At 36.6% G+C, this 24,793-nt stretch overlaps 1 protein-coding gene across 1 annotated transcript in view; it reads left to right on the top strand.

Moving 5' to 3' along the window:
* RIMS1 (regulating synaptic membrane exocytosis 1) overlaps window positions 1-24,793 on the top strand; it is a 319,930-nt gene that overhangs the window by 122,041 nt on the left and 173,096 nt on the right. The window contains 1 exon segment of the mRNA XM_050315904.1: window positions 24,266-24,609. Coding sequence (XP_050171861.1) covers window positions 24,266-24,609 — 344 coding nt within the window.

Raw genomic sequence — 24,793 nt, 5'->3', positions numbered from 1 at the left:
TAATATGCTTAAGTGAACTAAAACCTCTTCAAACTGACCATAAGTGTAGTGAGCAAGGTGGAATGAATCCTTTTTGAATGCATAGTTACCATTTCAAAAATCTGCAGAACTTTTATGATCAAGTACAGGCATATTCACCACTAATGCCTGTGCCTTATTTGAAATAGGTGAGGGTAGTTCCCTGTTCATCTCTGCACCCTCTGCATAGCAAAAAGGTGACAGTACTTGAGCAGAATATTGCAGTCCATTTACCACCTCTTGTTGGGCAGCTCTGCAAAAGGTGATATTCCAGATTTTAATTTGGAGCATTAAGTAGTGGGAATTAGCCAGCTTTGCTGGCACCTCAGCTGAAAAAAGCGTAAATTCATTACAATCCAAAGTAGTTTTTGACATGCGCATGACAAAGTTATGCTTGTATTATGAAGTGGTGCTATGCCCCAATTTATATAATAGCATAGCTGTAACCTGAAATTTAGTACTGTTTAACACACCCAGAGAAAATTATTTCTATCACACCTGCATATTACAGTAGGTTTTTTCTATGGCAGTAGTGTTCTGAGACCATGGTTGTTTTTCTAATGGCTATGAACTTGATACAGCTTCCTTCCCTGGTTTTCTGTGTGGTACTTTAAATAAAGTGCTGAAATAATCCAGGAATTCCTGATCTTTTCTATTCTATTCATCTAAATGGCTTATGATAGTGTGAGAGAAGTTTCAGCTTGATACTGAATTTTTATTAAAGCAGTGCATCAATGGTGCGTCCTCTGGGGTGCATTAAAACACTGGTGCACTTGCAACAGAGTCTTCTTTAGGGTCAGAAACAGCAAAAGTATCAAATGCCATAAATGCCACTTAGGCACAATTTAGCCACCTAAGTTTTGGGGAGCAATTCAGGTGAACCTCACCTGACCCCCTTATATGCTTTAGGCAGTCGTTCACTCTTCAGTTTGGAACACAAACATTGCTACGTAGCTGAAATTGTGATAGTGTCTGCATGCAGGAGAGATTGTGTCTTTGATGAGAGGACAGTTTAGGTGTTCATCTTTGAAATATATCATTGGGATCCAGAAAACAGACTCCATTGCACTAAAGTGCTCTGAAGATATGTTCTGAAGAAATACATGACTCACTGGGATTGTCCTACGGCCACTTAAATACGTCCTTATTATTTGCACTTGTCTTGGTTTAGGTATTGTTGTGTTGAACTCCAAGCTTCCACGTGCCAAGAAAAAGCCCTAATATTAATATTGCATATGAAAATATCTTCTGTGGTGTGATGAGCTACATCTCTTTAAAGACTGAGAAGTTAATGGTAGTCAGAGGGAGAGTATCCAATAATTAGTTCAATTGTGTGAGGAACATGGGGAACACCTCTATAAAGTACCATTGCTTTAGCAGTTCCTGTCGCTGGAAGATAATGGAATATATATTAATTAATTCCAAAATATTAATACATACCTAGCAAATAGCGTTTTATAAGCAGAACATTTGGTATAATTAATATAGAGCAACATGAGAAAAATATTACATTTAATTATTTTCAGTGGTTCAACACTCCTGACTAATCTACATATTAGGAACAGACTACCAAAAAAAATTATTTGGCAAGTTTCATATTAGTAAAAAGTTTTTCAACATATTTACCCTTGTTTTCTCCATGTGAATTATTACCACAGTAAATTATTTTAATACAAAACACATGCACCAAGTTCCTACAAGTTAGGGGTGCATTGTTTGGAAAGGATGATGAAGTGTGACTTACCAAAGTGCCAAGCTCAGGAAAAGTCAGATGTTATCATAGTTTCTAAGTATCTCCTGCATAGTTAGAGAATTTATGATATGTCACCTGGGATGTTGTGTACCATGTGTTACCGATTTTTGAGCAAATATTAACTGATATGAACAAAGAAAGTCAAACAGAGGATGACCAAGAAATAGAAATGAGAGAAGATTAGAGAGATTAGGAGGACAAAAGCTAAAGCAATTATAATTGATATATAGCATATGCAATTGATATGTAGAAATGCAGAAATTTTAAGGAATAACATTCAAACTAAAGGACAGTGAATACATGAGACTACATGGGTGTAGCTTGGCCCTAAATACTCCTGGCTTGGAGAAAGACAATTGCAATCCTCAGAGTAAAGCCTTGGGATTCTATTTCATTTTATTTATTGGAGGGAAAAACAACCCAATAAAATGTTAAAGCTAGAGTTTTCACTGTAATCACTGAGCATTTGTATATACTTTAAAGAAAGCAGAATATTATTAGTACAGGATGTTATGTGAGATAGCATTTCAGAAGGAAGTAAGGTAGTTGTTTAAGAAAAAGCTGGCAGGAGTGACCACTTGCTTCTAATTTGGCACAGTGTTCTAGGTGGTTTTAGTTCCTTGTAGAATGTCTACACTTCCACTCTGTATGTATTTTAGTTATGTTCCATATACCAGCATTTTAATTGCCAAGATGGTAATGCGTGTAAGTTACTTCTCTCTATTCCATTCACTCTCCTGTGTGATGTGAAATGTTGTGGCTGTTAGGGCAGTGGACAAGTCAGGAAAATGTCCAGCTGGTGCTTCTCCATGGTTTGGCAACCTGTGGGCAGAGCCCTGCCTCAGTCTTCCTGCTGGCCTGGCTGCCACTGTTCTTCCTTCTAGCAGTACCACAGCCTTGTAGAGCAAAAAAACACCTGAAAATACAACTTTTTGCCTTGCATCATTCCTTTAAAACTTTATCCCAGTGTTTGGCTAGGTCATGCAAAAAGATGTATTTCCTTTGAAAACACCTGATACATGAAGGTGTACAGCTCTTTTTCTTTCTGTTTATAGAAATGGAGATACCTTTTAGGCTACAAAAATGGTCTTGAATGAGCAAATTTTTTTTTTTGATCAAAATTTAAATATCTTGTGAGGTGCTGTGGTTGTATTGAGCTAAGTGAAATTTGTATGACATTGAAAGAATTAGTGGAAAGTCTATGTTCCAGAGCAAGCCACATATTTATCCATAGAAATCAGTCTACTATTCTACTAGTTTTCATTAGGGTTACAATTTTAGATCAAATTTAAAGTGAAAAGAATTGGGAGCAAATTATGAAAAAGATTTTGTCACCATTTTCCTGTGTGTTTTCCAGATACATTAGTTGTGCACAATAGAGCAGTTTTCTACTAATTTTTCTGTTTACATATGTTAAAGAAAACTGGTAGGAAATCAGGATGTAAAATACATTATAAATATATGGGAATTGATTTCACCAAACTTAGTAGTATGTGATTGCACGAAATAATGTCGATAATCAGTGCTGAAGAAAGTCACATTTCTAATCTGGCATTCACTGAAATTGTTTTCATTTTAGTATAATGTCAGTGATTTATACTTGAAAAGAAAGACAGCTTGGAAGCATTTCCCTAATTGGATGTCAGTTGTTTTTGCGGGGTGTTTGTCATTTAGTTCCTTTAAATTATGCTTAAAATTTGCTTACATAATAGCTTTCTAATTTAAGCCTTACCAACTTGAGTACATATGCCCTGCAATTCAGCTGTGTACTAATGCTGCAACAGAAGTTGGTAATATTGTCAGAACAAAATGTCTGGATTGGCAAGATCATTTTTACATCCCTTTCACAGAACTATTAGGTCAAATTGTCCATTAAAAGGCTAATTTATGTACATTCTGACCAACACAGCTGTAGAACAAGAAAAAGAATAATCCAACAGAACGATGTAAAGTTACATATCAAATTTCAAATTGATAGCAGATATATTCTCTCTCTGTAACATTCAACATAATTTGTTTCCAAAAAAATATGGAGTTTATATGCATCAGGAAAGAAGCACTGCTTTTCAATAATCCCTCCCTAGAACTCCTGCTTTCAGAAAAAAACAAAACAAAACAAAAAATCTACAAACCAGCAAGAAACTGAGGCATTCTATTTCAAGTTAGATGTAGAGCGCTTTATTCTGCTTTTTGGGAAGCTAGTTCACTTTCAAACAAGTGTGAGTGTATAGATTTTTTAAGCAAATCCCTAAATTAGCTTGCTCTATACCAAGTTTTCTGAAGAAACATTTGCCTTTCACACCTTTTTTTTTTTTTTGTTATTTCCCAGCTAACAAAAATGATCTTCTTATTCACAAAAAAAGGCAGGCACGTGATGCTAATGCTCTGAAGTTAACCAGATCAGAGCTTCTTCATTTAAGAATTGAACTGTAGAAGAGTCACTACACAATTTTATTCCACTATAGCTTTAAATCATCAGTAAATCAGTAACCACTTGGTTAAGCTCTTTGGTTTACCCAGGTTTGGTTTACCCAGGTTTAGTTTACCTGTTTGCCAAACTCTTCAACTGTGACTTGTCATGCAAGTTCTACAGTTGGTGACCAAGAAAATTTATTGCTACTGCAACTTTCTTTCTTAACCTGTGATAAAGATCTCCTGAATCCTTCATGTCTGTTCTTACTGTTGGCATGCAAGCTGGGTAACAGTGATCTGTGGAGACCATACATAAAAAACACCTGAAGCTTCGTGAAGTATAATACATTATAAACAAAAAAAACCCCAAACTTGTAATCCCCTACAGTGTTACTACTTGCTATGTTATCCTACTTTTAGTCTTGTATTTTCAGTACCTTTGTTTCAATTTAACAGATTCAAGAATATGGGAATTAATTTGAATTGGTTTCTTTTTTCAGTTAAGAAAATGTCAGCAATACCTATGAATGTAGTAATTCCTTTGATTGCAAAAACAAAGGTCTATTGGACTTTTCAGGAGAAGTTTTATTGCACCTCCTCTTGCCTAATGCCATGTCTGTAAATATAGCATATGTATGTATGAGCATATATTGTACAGGCTTTTTGCTAAGTGTATATATGTACATACCATATATATGCATCCTACTGTGTAGTCTAATACAGGAAGTACAGGGCAGAATAAAGCTTTTAAGAACCACTTTTTTGACCTTTGAAATATCTAAATGATTCAACTCAGGAATCAACTGAGGAATTATTATTTATGCACCCATTTATGGTGACGAAAAGGGATGTTATACCATAGCAGTCACAGAGTCCCAGAATAGGTTGAGGCTGGAGGGAGACTCTGGAGGTCATCTGATCTAAACTCCCTTTTTCAATCAGGGCTACCTAAAGGAACTTGCTCCTTACAGTTTGGCATATCCATGTGTCTTTTGACTTGCATGGCGAATAATGAAAGAGTCAAGGATAATTCATGTCATTTTTGTTACTTTTTGCTTATTGTAACTACACACATTATAAGCTTACACAAAATCTCCTTAAGTTCTCCTAGGGAATAATTCTGTTTGGACAAATGAAATTTAGAATTTCACAGAATCCTTTAGAAAGGGCCACCAAGTACAATGATTTTTTCAGCTCAGTGTTCAGAGAGAAAGAAAAGAACAAAGCTACCTGATTACGCTTTTAATTGCTTTCATTGCAGTATATTTGTCATTTTAACAGAATTCTGTCTGGTCCAGTTCAGTTGGTGGTATAAACCTGAGGAGCAGGAGCAGGAGAGCCTTCGAGTGATTCTCCCAGTGATGTTGTGTATCCTACTGGCTCAGATACTGTCTGAGGTGTGGGAAATCACTATTAAACTCCATAGTGGTAAAGGTTGCTTTCCCAGGTGGGAATACAGTGATGTCAGTACTGAAGAGGAACAAGTCCTATGAGGAGAGGCTGAGGGAGCTGGGATTGTTTAATCTAGAGAAGAGAAGGCTTAGAGGTGACCTCATCACTCTCTTCAACTACCTGAAGGGAAGTTATAGCCAGGTGGGGGTTGGTCTCTTCTCCCAGGCAACCAACAACAGGACAAGGGGACATGGGCTCAAGCTCTGCCAGGGGAAGTTTAGGTTAGATGTTAGGAAGAAATTCTTTACAGAGAGGGTGATCAGGTATTGGAATGGCCTGCCCAGAGAGGTGGTGGATTCACCATCCCTGGAAGTTTTTAAAAAGAGATTGGACATGGCCCTTAGTGCCATGATATAGTAATTAGAGTTGGATCAGGGGTTGGACTTGATGATCTTGGAGGTCTTTTCCAACCCAATCTATTCTATGATTCTATGATTCTATGATCTTCCTACCCACCTTGGGTCAATCTCACTGTAAAGTCAGAATACAAAATATTGAAATAATTTTTCTGGGTTTGTATTTTTTTCCAGAAGTATATATTGAGGATTTACACTTGACTTTGCTGAGAATGTTTTTATTGCATTTTCTTAATAAATTACTCTGTTTTACTTTTACAAGTGTGCTTTCACAATAAAAGATACTATGAAATTTAGTTCTGACATGCTAGATCTACTTAAATGCAAGCTTTAAAAATAATAGGAAAGAACAAATGTTTTTTCCAAGTGAGTGAAGTCTGTGTGATTTTTTTTAAATTGTTATTTAAAACAAAATCTCATATGCTGAATACATAAGTAAAGCTAAAGGGAAAAAAAAAGACACAAACTCAGCTACTGACATCTTTTGCTCATTAAACCAAAATGCTACAGATTCCTGATCACAGTGGCTACTCCACGGTGTTGCATGATAGTTATCTTAGAATTATGTTCTGTAGGAACTTGTTCTACAGTTGTAGTATTATCTGCGTTTGCTGGGAGAAGATTTTCAGTTTCTTCTGAGTTTTCAATGTCTGTTTTATAAGGTGTTTTCAGTTGAACAAAAGAAACTTTTTCCCAGACTGATGATATTCCTCAGGTGTGTGTTATTTCATAGTAATAAAGAGCTAAGAGTATTCTTAAGTATTAATTTTAAGAAGTGTCATGCAATAGCATACACTTCTGATTTTGAATACTGTCCTTTAAGAATTTTTGGTTCCTCATCCTGTGGTTAAAATAATATTAGTAGCTGCTTGGTTTTTTAAATGTGCAAATGCTTATATGTCAGCAGGTGTTAGCCCTTTCATCCTTCTGTTACTTTAGTGAGTAGTAAGCAATGTTGACTGAGGTCTTCCATCTGTTGATTCATTAAAATTTGAAACTTCAAGGAAAAGATGATATTAGGGAATTGAGAAATAATTCTGGTTTCAGAAAATGCAAACATGTAGAAATATCTGTAAGTTAAGAAGTGGGATCAGGGTCTTGTGTAAAGGAAGATAGTTTTAGTTAATTAGTTTCGACTGCAGATACATAATGAAAAGATGAATAAATGAAACAAGTTATAACAATTAAAATCAGAGAACTTTTCATGTGTGGTGCACCTTAAGAAGAAAGAGGATAATAATGAAAGAAAATACTAGCGGTGCAACACAATATTAAGAAGTCATGAGAAGGGCCTGGCTCCTCCAGTTCTTCATTCCTTCAACATGTTTCCAGTAATGTTACTATCATTAAAAAGCAAACTCAGCCTTAAATCCATGCAAAATGTGTATAAAGCACGCTGCAGTTTCATCTGAGAGATCACCGTACTTGTCTGGAACTGTTCTTGTGTCCTTTGAGTGTGTTATACACATTTAATTGTCTTAACTTTCCACCACGTCCTACTTTTTCAAGTCCTTTAAGTCATTATAGGAATTGCTTTGAATTTATTGTTACCTCTTGTTAACAAGGCAAATTCTTTTCTTGATATATTTATTTCTTGGAATTTGTATCTTTCAGCTTGAGTCATTGTAGCCCTTATTCATGTGAGATTCTTCTACGTGATGGGATTTTTAATGTGATTTGTAGGATTTTGGACTAAATATGACTTCTAATATTTAAAATATTCATAATTATGTAGTCTGCTGGAGGACAATTGTTTGGTTTTAGTAGTAACAAAATAACACAAAAATGCTAAATAGAACTAAATTTAGTAAACTGGATTCTGGGTTTATTTTGGCACCCCAAAACCAGAGAGATTTTGGCTAAAAAGAGATCTTACTGCAAAGAGAGATTTAATAAGATTTATGACCTATTAGGCATTACGAGAAACTGACAAGTAGTTGAAAAAATTTCAAGAGAACAAAGTAGTTATGAGGACTAGATGTAATCTGTGCTCTCTTGCTATTTCTCTTTTTATAATAAATAACCTTAATCCTCATCCAGGATTAAAATTTAGTGTATTTTTAGCCATGCAATGTCCTAGATAAAAGATACTTCCATCTATGTTTTCATATCTTTTGCATTCTGGGGAATTTTGTAATTTTACTTAACAGATGGATGCTTCTGTCTGTAGATCTCCAGTGCTGCAATCAGTGAGGACTTAGGATACTTTGTCGTAGAAATACCTGAGGTACATGAGTTTATTAAGCATACTATGTGAGTTTGAGTGTAGAACAGTATTTGTCAAGCAAGCAAATCTATAGACAAAGTTTCTGTAATATTTTGTGAGGGTTTTTTGATTCCATTAATGTAAGAACCCGTTTGCAAGTCAGCCTTTCTGTGGAGATAAATCAAATCTCTCCCCAAAACTGTGGCTATAAAATGGTATAAAGTATCTGTTGTCAGTTGTTTAGTGACTGGTAAGAGCTTAAGTGAAGATCTGCACAAAATGTAATCTCCATTTCCTTAAAGGGCACATAACACCTAATAATATTTTTTAGTCCAGATTGAGATTTCCAAAAAGCTGTACCCTATTTAGGCTGAAGTTTAATCATATACTGTGCAATTTCAGTGTTCCAGCTAAAACACCTGTCAATTAACTTACATGGAACAGGTTTACAGAAGATTTGGAAGGAAATATTATTTTCTCAATAATCTATTATATTTGTATTTAACTTGTCCATAAAAAGCAGACTCCTATAGCAAAACTCTTTGTAGTGGTGAGTTTTGGGAAAATTATTTGGGATATTACATTCTAAAAAGTGGAGTATTACTGAGAAGTACAGATTAATTGTAGAGCTGAGCAGATGTTGCTGGGACTCTATAAATAGATGAGCATGCATATGATGGTTGTGTCGTCATGACTGGAGGAAATGTGTGTATGTGGCTGGGATATTAGTGTAACTTGTATCTCTGCAACGTGGTAAGTGATCAAAGCTCATACCTATGCATGCATCAGCAAAGTTAATTTTACTCTCTCATTTCTCCTTCTCTGGCCATATGGCTTCTACAAACAGCAGTTAAAGGTTCATCCAGCAAACTGCCCTCAAGACCTTTGTCAGGCTGACAGCTTTACCCTTCAGGATTATTTGGATGAGTTCTTTTAGCTGTAAAGAAACCTGCTTTTCTAGCCTATTTCAGGGACTGATGTCACTGCCTTTGTGGGTGAGTAAAGAAACCACAGAGACAAGTTCTTGCCCATATAAGTGCAGTGCAGCAGAAAAAGCAACAAGAGGATTAAATGGAGGAAGATTTTTACCCCTAAGCTTTCATCAATGATATAACTTCACTCTTGCATATCTGTTAATATCCTGTGTTGCAGGTTATATCCCCTTTCCTTTATACAGCTTGTGTTTTCCTAATCAACAAGTGAGTCTTTAGTAGAACCTATTGCTCATTTTAGAGGAGCTGCCCTCTTGGTCACTTCTGTAGAGTATTTCTGTAGAAATTAAGACAATACATTTACCTGTCAGACTAAGTAGGAATCAGTTCCAGATGAGAACCCCTATATTATATGTGAGCTGGATTTATGCTTTCATTATACTTACTGGGGGAGATCAGTGCTTCAGCTTGCCCTGAATTAGACTGAATTTGCTCTGAATATTTCTCAACCGTTGTTCCTGTTTAGGGAAATAGAGCCTAAAGTCATCTAGTGTCATATAAGGTACTGCAGAGTTTCTCTGTAGCTTCTGGCACTACCCCAGTGAGGGTGGCTCTCAGGTAATGCCCATGTCCTACCTTACAGCATATGCACACTCATATTTTGGAAATGTTAAGGCATTGCAGGTAGAACTGAATGCAAGTGTTGAGGCAATTAAATCCTACAACAGATTTTCGTTAGTTACAGTAGGAAATCAGACAGCAGTGATTGCCTGTAGACACATTTAGAAACCTATATTTAGTCTTATTTCAAATGAAACTCTACACGGTCGGTCTGAATATTCTGTGCAAACCTACGCCTTCTCTTCCCTACATGCAACCTGACAATTCATGCACCAGCAGGTAATTTTTTTAGTCTTTTGTCTCCTACATGGATTGACCTCCTTAAAACAGGGTATCTGGGCTTATGCAGTCTGACATTGTGAAAAGTTGTGAATATGTTCTGCTGCAGAGAGTTCAGTTTGGCTTTCTCCCCCCACATGAAAGGCAGTCATGGACAAGAAAATGTTGTGTATTATTGAAAATTGTACTAACCCCCAGTTAAGTTTTCAATATTTTATTTAGGATATTCTTATTAGTGTTGGTAAATTCTTTTCCATTTTTTTGAGTATAATTCATAGACCTATGAAGACTGAAAATCTTTTTTGGCCTTGCAATGAGACAGTCATAGACTCTTGTTGAAAATTTGCTATACACAATCTTCAGATAATGAGAAAGATATAGTTCAACTGAGTATTCAGCTTCATAAAGATCAATAATCAGCTAAGGGAATTAAAAGCCTTAATCTAGGGTAGAATGTTGTAGCCTTCTTGAGGGTAAGATGCTGATTGGAGAAAACCGAAGTTGATCTGGTTGACTTGGGAGAAACTGCTTCTTTTTGTAAAAAGAAGCTGGCTGACAGATTTGGAATACAAAAGACACGTGCAGTTAGCCATGCAGGTTCTTTCTCTTGGGTCAAGGAAGAAGTCTAATGCTTCAAGCTACAGAAGTTCCAGACAGGCTTACCAGGCAGTCTTATGCTAACATATTATGTGCTTCTCAGAAACCATGCTCCTTTTGTAATGAGAGAGATATTATGTTCTCAAAAGTAACTGTAGGAAGAGGTTTTTGGGATCTCAACATCTGTTGCATACTGTTAGGTACAGTTTTCTCCAGACAACCTGCTTAAATTTCCAGGTTATCCTTTGGAAAGAGAGTCTTCCTATTTTAGTCCCAGAAGGACCAGATTTGGGTTTTAACAGCTCTAACATTTGTTTTTAAAAGTCACTCTTTTAAATTATAGTTTAGCCACTCTGCTAAACTATGGCAAGAAGAGCTTCCAGATGTACAACATCTTATATTTCTTGTAAGTTGGCTGTTCTCTCAAAACTTCTCACATAGGGTGCTATATGTCCTTTCAGTTGGTTAAGGACTTTGGTTTGTTTGGTAGCAATCTGCATTTTAGTGTTTTGTTTTAGAGCTGTTCATTGTCAACTAAGAACTCTATTTTTTGCCATATCTATATTATAAATGTAGCTACCACAATATTTATGGGCTAAGAAAATCACCTTTTTCTCCTTGCTTTTATACTTGGTTTTATTTTTCTGTCCTTTTAAGTATATAACCTGTCCAGCATATATTTTAACAGCAATCGCTATTTCTTATCAGTTTATCGTACTGAATAGCTGAAAGGTATGTACTTTCTAAATCTTTTTTCCTTCTTATCTGATAGCTTTCTGGATGGCTGACTTTAGATGCTCAGTAATTTCCGTTTCCAATTTAAATGTCACATATTATTCTATTAAAATGAGTGCAAAGAACTTAGATTCTGTATCATAAATATTTTTTGGATGGCTAAGTATAGCAAATACCATAAATGTTTCAAAAAGAAAAGTTCCTTTGGCTTGCCTTCCAAGTGACATGGCATAGTCTCAGCAACTCTTTCAAAAATATGCTTCAATCTCACGATATAGTAGAGAGGAGAAGTACTTTTAGATATGAGGATATGTAGTTTTAGAAACTGAAGGGTCACTTCTGCTTTGATTTAATTTGAAAGAGAGCCATTAAAATAATACAGAAAAGGTGATACTATAGTCTGACTTACGGAGACTATAGTAAGCAGAGCTTAAATCTTTCAGTTCTGTCATACTCTGCAAGCAGCAAATTCTTATACAGCTACCAAAACTTTGATCACCGGTGCTCAGGTCAAAAAGAAAATAAAGGTCTCTGCTAGTGGTTCAAAGTTAAACTTCAGAATAGTTTGTTTCTTTAAAATAGGCAAGACAAAAAAAAAAAAAAGGTGAAGGATTTGCAAATAAAAGACTCCAATGCCATGTGATTATTGCAAAAGCTGCTGGATGTGCTCTGTTTGCATTTAGAGCTTTAGTGTCTCACATTCAATCTGCCACTGTTTTCTGATGTGTACTAAGAGTCCTGGTGAGCTCATTTGTTAGGTGGTTTGTCATAGTGCAGGTGTGTGTGTTTAAGCTTGGTAATGTCTTCTGCTGATTATGCCTGAAGAGATATAAAGCTCACCTAAAAGCATTTTTCTTAAAAGAGAAAGAAACCCCCAAGTCTCCAAATGCCTGCTTTCTTTTCTGAAGGAAAAAACCAAACTGAAGTGAAAAAAACCAAAACAAAACAAGGAAAGGAAGTAGAGTTTTCTCTGAAGTACGTTCTATTTTTCTGTGTCGTCTGTATTCAAAACTTTGATATGTGACAAGAAGACAATCCAGTTTTGTTGCTCTTCCAGCACACTAGTTTCCTCATAATTCCTAATATTAGTCCTACTTTCTCCGTACTGTCCCTTTTTAAAATTTTATCCTCAACTTGTTGTTGCCTCTCTACCTTTTCTCTTCATCCTACTTTGAACTTTTCTACCTGTTTACCCATGTCCTGTTGGACATTTGTTCTTCTTGGCCACCTTATCTCACAGGTCTTCCCGATTTCCCTGTATTCTTCTGTCTAAAGAACTGAAGTGGTTCAGAGAAAGCTATTAAAGACAACAGAGCCAGAAGAATCTGACCTCTCATAAACCAGTCGTATTTAAGCTGGGATAAACTGCTGGTTTTAGTATAATCACCTAAAACTTAGAGACAACCAGAATAAAACAGTACTAACCTTATTAATACATAGTCTACTGACACGATTTCAGTGCAGAGTTAAAATTAATTATAATCTAGAGAGAAATGCAGAGGAGAGATTAAACTCAGATTCTAGAAATAGCAGATATTACTGACATAAAATCTTCTAGGAAGCCTCTCATAAAACCATGTGGCTTTGGATAAAGGTGGAATTGTCTGATCTGTCTATTATGTTTGTTTTGGATTTAGATAACTGAGGTCGATTTGTTTGGCTGGGTTCATTCTGCCAGCTGTATTACATAACCTGAATTAAAAAAAGCTCAAAGATGGATTCACGAGAACATGAAGGGATCAAATAGAGACTAAGAGGAGAAGTACAGTGCACAGAATGTTTATCAGACAAGTAAAAATGATCCTTTCAGTTCACAAGATGGTCACAGTCTTGCTGGCCATTAAATTTCTTTTGGGTCCCAACACACACATAAACCTGCAACATAAAAATCAGTTGCCTGATGAAAAACATTGCTTGCTTCTGTTGAACAAGCATGTGAGCATAAGTGTATATATATAGGCTCATGGTCCCTATATTTGTACCACTGTGGAGTATGCAACCCTGTGTTTCTGATAAGAAAGAAGCAGAATATCCTTTAACCGTTACCTCTTCCCCACATAGCCTTAAGTCATCACTATAAGCCTTTTGTTTGTTTAGGAAATACAAAGCCTCATTAGATATCTGTGAATATACAGGTAAGTGCAGAAGATCAGAATGATTGTTTCCTCATCTAGCAGAGTTCTGATCTCAGTTTCTGAATCTGTTTTTGTAACAGTAGCTTCATTGGATAGTGAAATGTCATTACTGTTTGAATTTCTGAACTGTATTGTTCTGCACTGTTTTCCATCATCTTACCTAATTGAAACTTCCCTCTTTCCCTGTGTGGTCTACCAATAGTATTGCAAATTCAGAATAGTAAACATCTGATATTAATATTGGGTATGGTCTGTGAATTGGCTGTCAACTGTGTGCTGTTTAGATTAGTTAAAAAATTTGTAATATTCTTACACTGGCTCAAAATTCCTACTGCATTTTCCTGCCTCATTTCCCTTTTCCTTACCTTTTAAATCTTCCGTATTCAAACTCACAGTTGTTTACCCTTTCTCAGTCCCTGTGTAGTCTTTACTTTCCTAAAAATCTGCACTTTTTCTTACCAAAAATACCTTGTTTTCCCCAGGTTTCTTTTTAAGATATCTTAACTATCCACTCAAAGTTGTTGTAGAACACTGATATTCTCTCTTCCCCTTCCTCAAATCTTCCATCCCAGATTTACTGAGATTCCTTTGTGCTCGAGCTTGATAGCACAGATAGCACAGACTTAATCAACTTAGCCTCAGACTCTGCACCTGGAGCGAGAGGTGGGAGAATTAAAAGAAAGGACCATGGACACCTCAGAAGGTAGGCTCAACAAAGATGAAATGGAAAAAAAAAAAAAAAAAGCCAAAAACCTGTGACATCCTTTTGGTAAGGGAGTAACTGCAAATCAGATGTTGAGCCAACTCTTACAGTATGTTGTGGTTCCTCAGGACGGTCTGGTAGCTTTTTCAGAAGAGGAGGTCAGATTGCTGACCTCCTACCTGTGTAAGGTAGAATATCGCACAAAGAAAGTGTATGTTTGTTTTCAAAGCAGCTGTTTTAAACTTTTAAGAACTTGCTGTGATGATAGAAATGTGGGAAGAATCTGTCTTCCGTAAATGTAAGCATACCATGCATGCATTTACATTCATAAAAATCAAGCTTAAGTATTTCTAATTGTGTAAAGAAAGCTGCAATTTAAGGTTCAGTCTGGGATAGGTGGTGAAACATGAATGTAAATAACATGTATAGGGCATAATCCTGTTCGGTGCTTTGTCAAAACCGTTGCTGGGCCGTACAAAGTGTTGCAAAATACTCATTTATGTAGGTACCATATGATGCTTAACATCCCCCAAACATGAAAAGTTCTGGTCCAGCTACATTTACACCATGGTGTGCATTTTGTTTGGTTTTTTTTTTTAAATTCTGAAAACTAAATAATAAGAAAATAATGTGCAATCATTTGTGAATTTGACTCTTTTCACTGAGAGTGCTTGCTTTTGTTTCCTTAAGGAAAGTTAAAACATGCAGGATAAAAGTGGCAGAGGTTTGTAATGATTTTGTTTATTTGAACTTACATTTCTGGGTTCATCCAGATCGTGTTTAGAACTGTATCTGTGTGTGATACAAAAAAGTATCTATAACGAATTAGAGACCATTTCACATCTTTACGCTCAGTCTCAGGAGTGCAGGGGCTCTGACTGTCCCAGACAGCAGTGGTGGGCCAGGGCTGTGTGTGGAGCTGCATAGGCACAGGGGGAAGCATACCTTTGGTGTCACACTCTCCCTCTCTGAATCACTCAAAAATTAGATGACTAATTTCAGAGTCTGGTTATAAGGCTCTGGCAGCCTTATTCTAGGCTTTGTGTGGAGTTGGGGGCGTGGGAGCTCTAAGCAGAACTCAGAAACCTGAGCTTCCCAGCACAGGAGTTGGTGGGGAACAGAGGGAAATTCTGTGTAAGCAGAGCTGTCATAAAGCATGATTGTCAGCAAGTGGAAAGATGATCAGCCCAAGTGATCTGAAAAGACCTTTGTGAAGCTTCACAGCAGAGATCACTGCAATGAGATCATCCTGAAATATGTCCAAAATAATGCTTTTTCTGCTCCAAAACAGAGGATTTGGGGCATTTGTTTGAACTGAAAGATCTGAACGTGCTTGCACATGCTCCCATACATTCCCTTGTTATGTCATCCATAAAAATCTTTGTCCTAACATGATGTCACTCTGCTGTATATTCAGCTCATTCCCACTAGGAATAATCCTGGACTGCCAGCTATTCTCTGCCTTCTGTCCCAATTTATGCAGCCAGTGATAATCCTCCTCCTCCTAGCAGCCCTTGGATTTTTGCCTCGTTGTCTGCATAGCGCTCTGTTAGTCTCAGCTCCACTGACCCTTCCTATGGATCCAGGCAATCTCTGTAAGCTTTGCTTGTTTCCTGTTTCCATTTTTCTTTTCCCTGAATCACCTCTGCAGACACAGGTGCCCAGAATGGATCTCCTGGTGACCCCATGATCCTGGTGTCCGTCAAGGCCAGTATGTTCCTCTGGCTAACTCAACAGTGACATGCATTTTACAGGCTGGGAGCCTCAAATATATGTTTTAGGCAGACAGTATCTGAAAACTAGAGGGGACACCATCAGCTATATATACTATATATATATATATGTCTACTATAAATATAAGACAATTTGCTTCTCACTAACTCATATTGAAAGCTTTCAAGCACTAAGTCACTCCACTAGCTTTTGGTGGAAGTAATGTTAAGCTCTTGGATAGTTGAAAAAGTAGCTATATTCATAGCTACGTTCATGCATCATGGTGTATACTCTGGGAAGAAAATGGGTCAATATACTGTAGGCTTTCCATAGTCCCTTGTGTGAGTACAGTGCCTCTCCCCTCAGAACTTTTCGGCTTTTATGTACTGTTTGCTTTAGGGCAGACACCTGTATAGAAAGTGAGACAAAAACAGACAGACCTTCTAGCAGTAAATTACTTAACATAATGCTTTATTACATAGAGAATCACAGAGAGGTTGATGTTTGAAGGGGCCTCTGGAGATCATCTAGTCCAACTCCTTGCTTAAAGCAAGCCCAGATAGATCAGATTGCCAGGGCTGTATCCTGTTGGGTTTTGAATGTCTCCAAATATGGAGAGTTCATAACAATATTTTTAATATTTTGTTTGTGTTTGTTTGAGAATACAGAATTGGAATTAGTTGATACCTATCAACTCCCCTATGACCTTCAGCAGCTGACCCACTTAATTTTCTTTCCATGATCTTTTTTATTTTATTTTAAGATTTCAACTAAGCAGTTTTAACTGTTATGGTTTTGACTTTTCTTTTGTTACAAATTGTTTTCCAGTCTATACCCCCCAAAAAATCTCTCTTGCCTCTCCACTGCATCTGTTTTGACATACTTTGTATTAAAAATATATAAAAGAAGAGTATGAAAAGATAAATAATGGTGCTGTAGTGCAAGTTCCCACAGAAATGATGTACCTACTCATCCACTATTAGAGAAACTCTTGCTTGGAGCATTTGTAAATTTTTAGTGCAGTTTGTAAATATATAAGTGGATAAATGGAGTGGAAAGCTTCTGGTGAGTTCTCTGTTTTTCTAATGACAACTAAAATTTTGTCAGTCCTGACTATACAGCTGTTTTGTGCAATTTACCTTATTTTGTAAGACTTCTGCAATTAAAAAAAAAAAAAAATCTGTGTTCCATGTATATCTTTAACTGTGGAAACCATGGAGTCATTAACAGGAGTACAGTTGATGCTTCTGTGGCTCATCAAGACAGCCAAATGTTAACATAGTTATAGAAAACTTTTTAGGTTTTTTTTAAAGAAGGCTAGAAGAATACAAAAAAATTATCTATGAGATAATGATTTCTAAGGTAGCTTAATGGTCTGTGAGAAACGGAGACTGATGTTACAGAAGTGGGAAAATGAGGCTAGCAATTCATGGTTAATATATCAGAAGAAACTGAAGGAAATTCAAGCAAGGGAAATAAAGTCGACAAATGAACTGATCCATGAGAAAAGAGGGAGACCAAAGCTATAGTCCTGCTTTAGAAGATCACAGCTGTAACTCAAGACAGTGAAATTCTTGTCTTATTATATTTTAGTGATGTGCATTAATTAAGTTATTTGTGTAGCACATTTAGAAAAGAACTTGCAGGGAAGAATATTGCAAATTACTGTATTTAAATATGCTGGTGTGAATTTTTAAACAAAACTCTTTCCTTCACCACTAGTTATTTTGCTTTCTTCCTTGAACTCCAAAGATATTCTTGAAGAAGTACGTTCTGATTGTGTCTGTGTGCTGTTTTAGGGAGGATATTTCTTGTTATTACTTTATAGTTGCCTGAGCGTTTGACTTCCAACACTCAGTTCGCTGCAGGATTATTCTAGGTACTGTTTAATTTTTGTGGAAGTTGTTGGCAGCTTTCTGAAAGTTTGGCAACTGTAGCTGAGAGATTTTGGCAGAAGGGCATGTGAAGAAAGTCAGTTGTTTTTTGTTTTATTTTTATCTTAATATGACTAGTAACACTGTTGCTAACAGCAATGTAAACAAAACTAGCATAAAAAATCCTTTTGATGTTAACTCCTTCAAACATTGCTCCACCTTATCTTTTCCACCTCCTTCCATAGGCAGTTTGTAGTTGGTTTAGAAACTCGGTCTGGGAGTAAGACTAGGATCAGTGTGTGACCTGTCTGCTCAGTTGCCTAAAAGTAGACATCTGATGCGATTTTTGATGCCCTATGGTACATAAGACACATACATATGGCTGGCAGATGTAACCTAACTCTTACAGTAGGCTTATACCCTCCTAAAGTGGCGTGTGGCAGCAAGATGGGATATGCTGAATTATTGCAAATGGCACTAGCTTATCATTAGACATAGGATTTAATTTTATTTTGCTATTTCTACTTGAAAGAGAGTGGATTCTCTTTGTCTGGAAAATGAAATACCTGCCATGACTATGGTAATTTCTTTGTAGACAGAAAAAGTTTAAGTATCTTACTCACGTCCTTATTTGTACACTTAGAATCTCGTTTGGAAAGATAACATCTCAGTTAGGTGTGGAAGGCAAGCAGAAAAAGACTAGGAAAATGCGGTCTCTAGTGCAAGAGGAAAATTCTGGTAAAGGCAGACTTTTAAACATCCCTCCTGGAACCTCTCAGTCAAACTCATAAATGGCACCACAGGCTTTAAGGTGACATGTAGTTCTGTGAGCAGTGCAGCCTCATCTCCTGTGAATGTGTCTTGTGGTTGAATTGCTATGTCAATTTTGTGAAACCAAAAAAAATTGCACTAATTAAACATTTATTAGGGCTTTTATACAACTGCTTGTTTCATGTAACTTTTAAGAATATAATCACTTGAAAGCTTTCATGCCTGTGCAAAATTTTATTGCATTTTTCTAGTGGATTAAAACATTATTGTAGGGTTTGGAGAGAAAAGGGGGAAGAACCCAATCAGTTGTCAGCAAAATCCTTCTTTTCTTGGCAAACTAGAGTAAAAATATCAAGCTTATAACCTCAGTTTTGAAGAAAATCTGCTGCGCACAATAATGGAAGAACAGAGAGCTAAAATGACTTTAATGTCACAGTCCTAAAGTGACTGAAATCTGTATGTCTGATGAATATCATCATGGGAAAGGTGGTCCTCTCCCTGCTTGGAGGGGTGGACAGCCAAGAATTGCATGGTCCTTTTGAAGCCTTCAGTGTAGAGGAAAATTTAGATGAGAATCTAGACTCCTATCTACTTCTTTACTAACAAATTAAACTTAATCTGGGACTATTCCCAGATTCTAGAGTATTTATGCAAAGTGACACAAAGCTTCTTGGCACAGTCTTTGTCTTTTGCCCTTAGCACTTTCTTATCTTTTTTTCCTGGTAGTTTGGGAGTTGGGTTGTTCTGTGGTGCAGCCAGAAGCAATTTGTATGCAGCCACCTTGCTTTGAAGTAGAGCAGAGATCCTAGCATAGATGCAGCTTATTTTGTGTCATTTGGCTTCAGTGCTCAAAAGTGTTTCTGTGAAAGTCTGGTGTGCTCATATTGGACAGTGCTGTAAGCAAAACATCCCCATATCCCCATTTGCCTCTGTTTCTGGCTGCATGACTTCACTACTCATCATACCCTCCATGAGAAAAATTGATGTGACAAAAAATGAAACCAGTTTAAAAAATACAGATTAATTTCTAAGATGTTTTTAAATATAAGTGGGTCCTGGGAGAGCCTGACAGTCAAGGAATAGGATACAAGGGAGTGTATGGCATGGGGAACCTGGGAGCAAGAAAGAGAAAGGACAAACCCTGATAGGAAGAAAGAAGAGCAAGAGAGGAGGGAGCTGGGGAGAAGACCTTCCCTTTTGCTGAGCAGGAGTTATTGGATGAAATCAGCTGTCTGTACAAGTTTGAAAAATATATTTAATGAAAGCTTGGATTCACAAGCACACTTTCATTAGAAAGGCAGAATTTTTTACTTATTAAGTATTCAAGTAGAATTCCAGCTTCATTTATTTATATTTTAATGGGGTGAAGCAGTTCGTGGCACTTTACCTAGGATTTTATTACAGAAGTCATTTTGATATAGCAAAAGAGATAAATACAATGCTGTATACTAATTTCATGGTTTGCTGCATGTTTTTGTGTTGTCTCAGAAACATTAAGTGATGCATAATCTAACTCATTTTGTGAATGAATAGTTTTGTAAGAGCAAATTGTTAACATTTCTTCCCTCTGACTTTCAAGACTTATAGGGTGGTGGCAGAGCTCTGCTGAAGCTAATGGTGCCTCAGGCAGAGAAGAGGGTCTGCCTAATTAGATCTGTCTAAGATAACTAGTGCCTCCTGAAATTGCATAGGAGGAACATTAGCAAAACCAAGAACCTAAAGAAATGTTGTGTATACACCCTTCAGAATAATTAAGATAGCGTGAAGGTTCAGTAAAGAGTAGCCTGTGGCCTGTTATATTAGCACACTTGTTCCCTAATTTACCACACAGAGATGGAGCAGGATGTGTGGGAGTCAGCCTAACTATGGGTTTGCAATTTCTAAACAAGTGAAGTGTAAAGGAGTGTGCTCCTTAGGGAGCCTCCTCAGAATCTGGGCTTGGGTGAAGTATTTAGGGAACTTGCTCTGACCTCAGTTTGAGTTTTGCCTGGCATGTGTCATACAAATTTGGTATAATTTTCGTGCCCCCCACAATGTAAAAACTTTTTTTTTTTTTTTTTTTTTTGGATTCTATAACGCAAGTTTGAAATATGTAATTATGAAGAATTGTTCTTATTTTTGTAATTAAAAATACTCTTTTTCTGTGTGTATAGTTGTATATATTATTTACTATGGGCTCTTTCAAGTTGGAATTTCATGTTGTGTTAGTACAGGAATACTGTTCCTCCTCATTGTGGATCACATTCATCAGTACCTGTAAGAGTAAGTTTGGGGAATATTTTTTCTGTGAATGAAATACTCTGTATTCCACATGAAGGCAAGCATGGGATCCTTCTAGCATGTTTTCACGCAGCCTGTAAAGTTTTCACGTGAATCTTCCGTGGGAACCATTGACCCACCCACCTCTGCTGAGTCCTGTGTGTGCCACTGTTTCGGTTTAGTTTTTTTTGTTTGTTTGGTTGGGTTTTTTTTTAAGTAGCAGTAAAGCCCAGAACCTTTTGCTATGCTATGAAAGTGCACATTTTTCCAGAGCCATGCATATGAATCCTTTGAATGAAGAACACTTCACTGGTTCTCTTTAGCAGCTTTGTGTGTGGAATTGCATTGACATACACAAAGATGCAATAAAACAGAAACAAATCCAACAACAAAAACCAGATGCTGGATGTCTTCAATGACTTACTGTAGTACTGCATCAGAGCTCACTGTCCAGAGGAGAGTAAGCAGAAACTATTTTTGAAGTGACAGGCCAGAATAAAATAGTCTAACGCTCTTCATTTTACTGATGCATCGCACGGAGGTCTAGAAGCCACATTAGAGAACTGTAATCCTTCATCAGGGCATTTGTTTGGTTGCCTAACATCTGTGGATTGTTAAGATAAGTTATTACACAGACCTGCTTTAGTTTAGATTAGTTTGGACCGCATCCCAGTATACTCAATCAGGATATAATTCCCGCATGCCGCTAAACTGCTTGCTCCACGTACTTCTCTAAAAATGTTTTTCAATATACAGTTTTGTCACTGAAACTCTTCTGTCACCTCAAGTTTTGATTTTTTTTTTCCTCTTAAAGAAAAGCTTTTTATTTTTCCTTTTGGACCGATTGTATCTCAAGGCAGCCGTAGCATTTGTTAATTCCTGAAGAGATTCCTAAGCAGGGATGGTAGTGTAGCTTCTATGTGAGTATAATGGAGATTTCTTACATGTATAATCTATGGTGATTGGTTTGTATGCTGTCCAAACTGCAGAGTTTAAAGCTCACTGTAAGCAAATGGTTTTGCATTTAAATGTCTAGTATTTCTTCTGTCAGTATTCTGTATTTTTCGGTGTCTATTTGTGCATTAGCTATTCCGATTTGTTTGCACCTCGTAATGTTTTGCATAAAAGTAATTACAGTATCAAAGCTGATTATGTAAATTAACAGTAACTTATTGAATTTTATTACATACTTTATACGTATTTTATATTATCAGAGACAAATTGTAAATGAAGTATATTACCATCTTTACGCATTTAAATGGGCTTGCATACATACACACACATGTAATTTAATTACAACATTTAAATTTTACTTTAGTATTCCTTATCCTTCCTTTAAACAAACTCTAGTTGATTAATTTTTTTATAAATACTACTTTCAACTTTTCTTGGAAACCGATAAAATACAGGTAATGGCATTTTTTTGTTACTGACCTTGGTTTATAGCACTGGCATAGATTTTATACACAAATACATGTGCATGCACACTCTTGCTGTCTGATAACAACTGTATCAGATTCTATAAAGGCATTATAAAATGTGGGGTTTTTTCCTTATAGTTTTGGTGGTTTGTTTGAATACCTGTAATAATAATCAGATAGACTAAAAGTCTATTCTCTTTAGAACAGATAGTCTGATAAACTGAACCTCTGGTTCATGAGGTGTACTAGATGGAGGAAATTAGATATTTTGGAATCAAATGGTTTTTTTCGATTGAAGGACTAGCATTTATTTTTGTCAAAATTACTATTCCTATTATCCTACTGAGAGCTATCTGTTTTTATCATAATATGTGTAGCTTTTGATTAAGGTTGGGGTTTTTCTAATTAAGATATTATTAAGTACATTATTGTCCTTCTTAAATAGAAGAAATACAGCAGTCATCTTTTGATAAAGGTATAACCCGGATCCAGAGTTGAATCCAGAGTTGGATGTCTTTTCTGTATGGTTCTGTCACACAGTGCAGACATGCATTTGGAAGTTCTGATGTAGTTTTCAAATCTAAACTGATAGTCTATTTTGGTGTGTTTTAAATAAATCTCAATTATTTTAAATATGTAAAATGCCTAAAGTTTTCATGGCCTTGTAAGCCATGCACTTCCTTCCCAGGCCAGAGAATAAGAGAGCTTGGTACCAAATGTTTGTCCTGTTGCAATTTCTTCCATGAAGTGATTTTTTTCTCTTCTTTTTAATTTTCATCTGTTGTATAATTTTGTGAATGTTGCATCATTCCTGTGTTTACACAAAATAATTTAAGTATATTTTGCCTTCTAACTTGTGTTATCCTTCTTACCCTTCATTACAATTTTACCCATTCTTTTATTCTTTCCATATGAAATTAAAAGATTTTCATTATGATTTTCCTTAATAATGATCAGCTTTGTTTCCTCTTATCTCTGTTTTTATTTCTGGCAAAAATCCTCTCTCTAGTGTGTTCTTCATTCATTTTGCCTTTTTTGTTCTACCTCAAAACTTGTTTTGTCTTTGTCTCAATTTTTTCTTAAATTTTCACACACTTTAAAGTCTTGATTAACTTTTTTATTTTTCTCTGGTGAGTTGATCCTGTACATTAGACTGTCTTATGTATATAGACTTGAAATATAGAGTCTTTCTTTCATGTATGTGATCCTGTTTATTTGCGTATAAGGAGTTTAAAAAAAAAAAAAATCCTAAGCACAACTGTCTATGTACACAGCTTAGTTGTGATTTCCAGGGACATGTTTGTTTATATGTTATTTACGGCTGTGACTTAAAGAGACGGTAAATGATAATTTCCAAGTAGTACAAAATATGGGACTTCTGTATTAATTTCATTGGTCTATTTAGTTGCTATTAGCAGATTTCTTTAGGTCTTACTTTACACCTCTGGTAAGTAGTTTCTATAGATGTAGCTAACACCATGCACAATACATGATTTGGTTTTTTTAAGGATAATGTTGAGTTATGTTATATGAGAAAATTTAATTAGAAAAAATACTGTGTCGGTTTTCTGTGGCAACGGAAGTTGAGTCAGCTGGGCAGGACTCAGTACTAACTGAGGTCCAAGTCCTGTTTACAGTCTGGTGGGCTTGTCTGTCCTGACAGTGATTAACACCAATGAAAACAGCCCACCCCACCCCCCAAGTTGCATCAGCACCAGCAGCAAGCATTGGTCATGTTGTCGGTGTCTGTTTAGAAGAGAGCTAGGGCTGGGCTGAGGGAGCAATTGTTACAGGTAGGACTGATGTATATTGACAACACATTTTGGAGAAGCTTGCATAGCATGTGCCTGTAGGATGCTTGGCTCTAGCCAGTGCAGTCAGTGCTTGGAGAAGCATGTTCTGGGTCCTGTCATGAGCACCAGCCTCACTAGTTCAGAGAGTGAGAGATCGTACCTGCTCTGTGATAGTGAGCATGCATTCCAGGGTTGAGAGGTAGTTGCGCTGACTCTTCTTGTTGTCTTCAACTAGGTTATGTGGGTATGCAATTTATGTCGAAAGCAACAAGAAATCCTAACGAAATCTGGAGCGTGGTTTTTTGGAAGTGGACCACAGCCTTCACCCAGCCAGGACGGAACGCTGAGTGATACAGCGACTGGTGGAAGATCGGATGCACCAAGGGAAAAGAAAGCAAGACTTCAAGAGCGATCGAGATCACAGACTCCCTTAAGTACAGCAGCTGCCTCATCACAGGAAATCTCTTCTTCCACTGTACACTCTGACCGCAGGAAAGGAGCAGAAATATCCCAGCCAGCTATGGGCCCGGACCAAAAGCAAGCTTCATCAAGATCTAGAAGTGAACCTCCAAAAGAGAGGTAATGCTTTCTGTCTTGGTAGAGCCTCAAAATTATAAATTCTAGTTCAGCTGCGCCTTGTGTGTGTTTAGAACTGTGCAAAAACAGAGAGTAAGTTGATTTAGTGACCAGGAAAGAATAAATTTTTGCGAGCAAATACATTATCTGATTTGTTCTGTGGAACAGAAATGATGGGAAAAAGGTA

Source organism: Myiozetetes cayanensis, unplaced genomic scaffold (genome assembly GCF_022539395.1).
Source record: "Myiozetetes cayanensis isolate MyiCay16 unplaced genomic scaffold, myiCay2020 scf2-11, whole genome shotgun sequence".
In the NCBI taxonomy this organism is placed as follows: domain Eukaryota; kingdom Metazoa; phylum Chordata; class Aves; order Passeriformes; family Tyrannidae; genus Myiozetetes; species Myiozetetes cayanensis.
Note: the sequence above shows the minus strand (reverse complement) of the source record. Positions and strands in the feature narration are given on the sequence as shown.